Here is a 5,719-nt window from a genome sequence, read left to right as displayed (position 1 = left end):
CAGCAGCCGCACTCGTCGCGCGCCGCGATGCTGGGCGCGGGGCAGCGTGCGGGCTCGGGACAGCGCTCCGGCCGGCACGGATCGCACTCGGGGCTCTGGCCGCCCGCGGCGCGGAGCCCGAGGCCGGGTGCCGGCTGCGGCTGCAGCAGAAGGAGCAGCAGGAAGAGCACGGGTGAGCGTGGCATGGTCTGCTCTGGGACTGCAGTGGCGCCTCTGCCTGGAGCTCCGTTCAGCGAGCGCGGCGCCTCCACCCCGCCCGCCTCGCAGTCGCTGATTGGCCGGGCTTGCACCGCGGGGCTCCCACACTCGGCTGCTCGGCCCCGGACTAGCGCGGCCCGGTAGGCTCCTGGCCCGGCCCGGGTTCCGAGCTGGAGGGGTGTTCTGAGACCTGCTCTCCGACAGCCAATGGGCTCTTGGAGACCCAGTCGGGGCGGGAACTTGCCCGAGGTCGCTCTGGTAGAGCAATGATTGGGTGTACGGTCTCCGGATCCGAGGTTAGCTCCAGGTACTATTCCACTTAATCCAGAAGGATGCGCTCTTTTATTTTATTTTGCATTTAGTAGTTTTCTAAGTTTTATTTTAAAAAGGGAATATATAGTTTAAAATTTCAAAGTTTACAAATGGATGTAACTGAAATGAGGGCTTCCCTTCCACCCTATGACCCAGTATCCCACCCCCCAGCTTCAGGAGGCTACACCTTTTATCAGGTTCTTGGGTATCTTTCCAGGAATTTTGTATGTTTATAAAACCACGTATGATTGCATGGCCCCTCCCTTTAAACACACACACACACACACACGCATGCTCTACGCATGCTCTACACATTACTCTGCACTTGGTTTTTCTACCCACGGTATTTCCCATAGTTTCCCCACCTCTTACCATCTGTGAAACTGACCGTCTGTAAATACAATCAATGGAGTGGAATTTAACTGGCTTTTTTCCGCCATAATGCTACATAAAGTCATGGTGCATCTCAAAGTCAGCCGTGACTTTGGCTGTGATGAGATGGTGATACATTTTGGATTGTCCTTGGACATTTTAACTTTGCAAAGTGTTTAACTGCACAAAAACGTAGTTATTTAACTAGTTGTTTTCAGTACTTTTGCTACTGCAAATAATGCTCTGATGTCCTGGAGCACAAGCGGCAGCGTATCTCTGCCATAGTGGGGTGTGCGTGTTGGGAAGACACAGTGGAACAGGTTCTTTCAGTCAGATTTTTATTCCTGTGGCCCCTGTGCTTGCGCAGAGTCAGACTCTGCACCCCGTCCATGGCCCAGTCCTGGCAGGAGTCCCAGATGAGAAACCCAAGGGAGTCTTGATTGCTGGAGTTTAATGTGTGGCCAAATGAAGACACTGGATGGAAAGAAAGACTTGTTGACCAGACTTTACGAGTGACTTTTCATGCCTTCACCCCCTAGCCCTCATTTGCCCTGTGCTGTTTTCTTTATTTTCTGAATTTCTAGAGAAGAGATGGAGGAAGCCTCTTGCAGTCTGGGAAGACCAGCTACAGTACTCTTGTGTGATGTCCATTTTGCTTTTCAAGGTCCTTTCCAGTTTGCAGCTTTCAGGAGATGTCCTTATTCCCCAAAGGAGCCCCTGCAGAGGCCACTTTATGTAGTGGTCAGAGCAGGGCCAGCTGCCTGGCCTGCTGCAGCTCTTCCCTTGCAAGTAGATACATAGAACAGGTACAGGCAAGCACCATGGGAGTGGTGGTAGATGGTGATAAGGACTAAATATAATAATGTCAGTATAGCACTCGACATGGCTCTCAGTACTTATTAGCAATTGATTGCAACCAGGAGGCTGCTGTCTTTACCTGGAATGGTCTTTAAAAGTGCTCACACCCCTTGACCTTCTACACCCTTCTATAAGCCTCTCCTAAGGAAATATCACTATGTGTGAAGATTTCATTCTGGAGTTGGTCACTACAGCAAAAATTTGGAAAAAACCTAAAGGCCCACTGATAGGCAATGATTGAATAAATTATGGTATATCCAACAATAAAGGATTATCTGGGCATTGAAAATGAGGAAGGAGAGGTAGCTTAATTGCAATGAAAAGATGTTTGTAATATATTGTTTAGTGAAATAGCAATGATAAATTGCATGTCTAGTATGAAGGCATATTTGTAAATATGTGGTTTTGTATACGTGCAGAAATTCAAGATAGTTTAATGATGTAAAGGAAACACTTATAATGTTAAACGGAACAAAGCAGGGCTTGGAAACAAAAGAGATAAGCTCCATGCTGGTTTTCAGAAACATCCTTCCTAATGGGTTCAAACTTTCAAATGGTCATGGGTGTCCAAAGTGAGAATGGACTGCTCCAGAGGTAGTGAGCTCCCTGTCAGTGGAGGAGTTCAAGGATGGCAAGGAGTGTGGAGGGGAATCAAAGCATCAGGGATTGGGTGAGAGGATCTCTAAGTCCTTCAAACTGAGCCACGATTCCCATGGTACAGTGCCCTGAGACCTGGACTGGACAAAAGCTGGTCGTGATTGGCAAATAAACGTACACAGGAATGATTTACCAGCTTTTAATGCAAACATTGAGAGTGCAGTAATTGAATGGTGTTATAATGATGAAGTTAATGTGTGCTTACTGCCGGTTGGGATACACAGTCACAGAGGCACATTTACAATGATCTACATGCCTTTTAAGTAGTAGGAAGAGCATTCTGTAAGCATGACTTAGAATTAAAGCAGAAGACTCATTTTCCAACACTGAGCCTGTGGTATCTGGTCGGAGAAAACATTCCAAAGCTTTGAAGGTGATAGGCATCCACTTCCTTTTAAAAGTTGCCGGCAAGCCCATAGCCCAGCGAACTCTGGTTCCCAGAGCACCAGTTAGCACTGTGGGCAACACCTGTGGGCCCATAGGATTATGGGAAAAATGGAGATGAATTCTCCCGGCGGGAAAGGGGGTTGAGGCACCTCTGCCACGTGGCAGGTATGAGCTCCCATGGCGTGAATGTCTACCTCCTCTGCTCCCAGCGAGCACACAGGGAAAGCTGGCTAATGCCCCACTCAGGGTGGATGCACACACACCCAGCAGCTGCTAACATGGGTGTGAACGTCCCAACCGATTCACTCCTCCTGTGAATGTAGATATGAACGGCTCCATTCATATCTAACTTGCCCTCCTGGAGTGGAGAGGGGCTCACGTGAGCAGAGGACCCTCCATCCACAGGCCATACCCTTGAATCTCAAGTATGACAGGCCAGGCATAGAAGGTCCCCATCCAGGCTGAGGGAATATGAAAGCCCTGTCTCCAGGACTCTGCTGGACCATTCCAGAGTAGAAGGAGAGGTGGGTTTACGGAGAGAAGCCCATGAATGAGGGGTGGCAGTTCTAGGGGCACAGATTTCAATCCAGTGCTGTTTGTAAGCGGGAACAAGATGTAGAGCTCTGCAAAGATGGGGCCTCAGATGCTGAGCAGCCAAGTAAAATGGAAGAGGGCTTTGCTCTCCTGCCATACACAACTATAAAACCTGGACAGATAAAGAAAACAGCTGTGTGCAGGCACTGCATAGTATTTTCCATCGTGGGGCTGTGATCCTTGAGAGGGAACACACATAACGTGAGCCCCACATCTACCCAGACCTTCCTCCTAGATAGGTTTCCCAGGCCACAGTATGGGGAGGTAGAGCCCAAGCAGATGGCAGAAGGTCTCCTGGACAGATGAGGCAGAGATCAGAGTTCAGGGCTCAGGTAGCTGGGTTTTGTGGGGAGGCAGCCACAAAAGAGGGAGGAACCACAGAGAGGGAACCCTGGAAGTCGGTGTAGAAATTCCCCCTCAACATTTGGCTGATCCTGAACCACACAGGTGCAGGGTGAGACCCGGAGGCTCCGCAGAGAGCAGCTGCTGGGGGGCTGAGGGCTGGGTGGAGATGCTGGGGCTCACACAGGCCCATCCAGAATGGAGTGCCCCAGCCCACCAGGAACCCTTTCTCCTAGCTCAGAGACACCAGGCAAGCAGCTACCCACTGCAGAGGTGTGAGTTTCAGCTCTAAGAGCTCATGCCATATACTACTAAGTTTAAATAATTCCAACCTTTCCCGTTTTTTTAAAAAAATATTTATTTATTTATTTGGCAGCTCCAGGTCTTAGTTGTGGTACATGGGATCTTCGTTGCGGCACGTGGGATCTTTTGGTTATGGCACGTGAGATCTAGTTCCCTGATCAGGGGTCGAACCTGGGCCCCCTGCATTGGGAGTGCAGTCTTAGCCATTGGACCACCAGTGAAGTCCCTCCCTTTGTTTTTCTAGTCCTGATAGTGGTAGCTGCTTCCTGCAGTTGCTACCTCCAAATTACCTAGTTAACAATTCTTTATGTTAACTTCCTTTTTTTCCACCTGATTAGACCCTAAATGGAGTGGTCTCAAGAAACAACCCTTAAAAGATGGGTCACAATCAGAGAACCAGAGAGCTTAACTAGAAATAAGCACCAATAATAATATAAGTTATTTACTAAAATAGTAAATTTATTTCTTATAAATAAATAAGGTGAATTAGGGTAAATATTGCTGAAAATGACATAAAATTTAATTGTGTGGTTTGCATAATTACAAAGTGAGTTGAATTTACAGCCTTGCCAATCTCTTGTGTGAAAGTTAGGCCATTGATTAGGAAGGAGTGGGAACTTGGATTTTGACTGGTTAGCCTTAATTTTATGTGGCATAATCATTTCTGGTAACCAAATCATAAAGTTCTATCAGGGTGCCCATGTCAGTGGTGCTCTGCTGGTCAAAATTTGAGACTTTGAAATAAAAAATTTGTCATATTTGTGCCTCCAAAAAAAGAGAGTTAAAATGGGGATATCTGGTGGGCTCAGATGAAGCTGAAAGTTTAGAGCCTCTGAGTTATTCTGAGCCTCTCCTGCCAGTGGAAGCAGCTTGCAAGTTATGTGTGGGAATACTCACTTTCCCTTGCTTAAGGACACTTTGATAAGGTCACCCAGAGCAGTTATCTTGCAGGGGTTACCTTTTCTCCTCAAGACTTAACCCGCCCCCTCTTATGACTCACAACTGGCATCAGAGCTGCACATGTTCAAATGGGGCAAGTACAGAGTGTGATCTGGGAAGATACAGCTTCTCCACTGAAAGAATGGCAAGATTTTGCTAAACTACATTGCAGCATCCTGGGGATTATGTGCAGGAATGGATTCTAAGGGTGTTAGACCAAGGAGGACAGTTGAATACATTCAATAAAAGTTGAATTTATTGATACAAGTGCCTTACCTGAGATTAGGGGCTTAATGTGTTGGTTTGTACAGCTGGTTATGACTTAGCTGTTTGAGTGAAATTGAGACTCGATGAGCATCTTCCCTATTGTGTTATGAAGGAAGGAATCAAAAGGCTTATGGGAGATGTTGGAAGAGAGTTATTATTGACAACCTGCATGCCCACCCACCCACTACATTCCCCAAGGAGGGGCCCAGAGGACTTTCCTTTCCCTACAACATTGGGGAATTCATTAGTTGGGGGAGCAGTAGTATCCTTGAAAAGCCCTGTGGTGGCTCTCCTCTGTCGGTTACATATGAGGATGGGAGATTCCACCATTGAGATTGGCTCCTTGAATCCACTGGGGATGATGGGATCCCAGAAGAACAGAGGCCAACTGCCAAAGACTTAGCTGGGTGCAGGTATCATAATGGATGGCAGGGTGAATTGGATATCACAGTATTTGACCCACAGGGATCTTTGGCCTTGGCTAATTGTC

General features: G+C 47.6%; 1 protein-coding gene across 1 annotated transcript in view; it reads right to left on the bottom strand.

Moving 5' to 3' along the window:
- IGFBPL1 (insulin like growth factor binding protein like 1) overlaps positions 1-185 on the bottom strand; it is an 11,554-nt gene extending 11,369 nt beyond the window's left edge. Inside the window, 2 exon segments of the mRNA XM_024734381.1 lie at positions 1-2; positions 5-185. The exon segment at positions 1-2 is cut by the window's left edge and continues 145 nt beyond it. Of these exon segments, the coding sequence (XP_024590149.1) occupies positions 1-2; positions 5-185 (183 nt within the window).
- Positions 186-5,719: the final 5,534 nt, after the last annotated feature.

This window comes from Neophocaena asiaeorientalis, unplaced genomic scaffold, assembly GCF_003031525.2.
Source record: "Neophocaena asiaeorientalis asiaeorientalis breed wild unplaced genomic scaffold, Neophocaena_asiaeorientalis_V1.1 scaffold192, whole genome shotgun sequence".
Taxonomy (NCBI): Eukaryota; Metazoa; Chordata; class Mammalia; order Artiodactyla; family Phocoenidae; genus Neophocaena; species Neophocaena asiaeorientalis.
The sequence above is the reverse complement of the archived record's forward strand: the minus strand, read 5'-3'. Positions and strand labels throughout refer to the sequence as shown.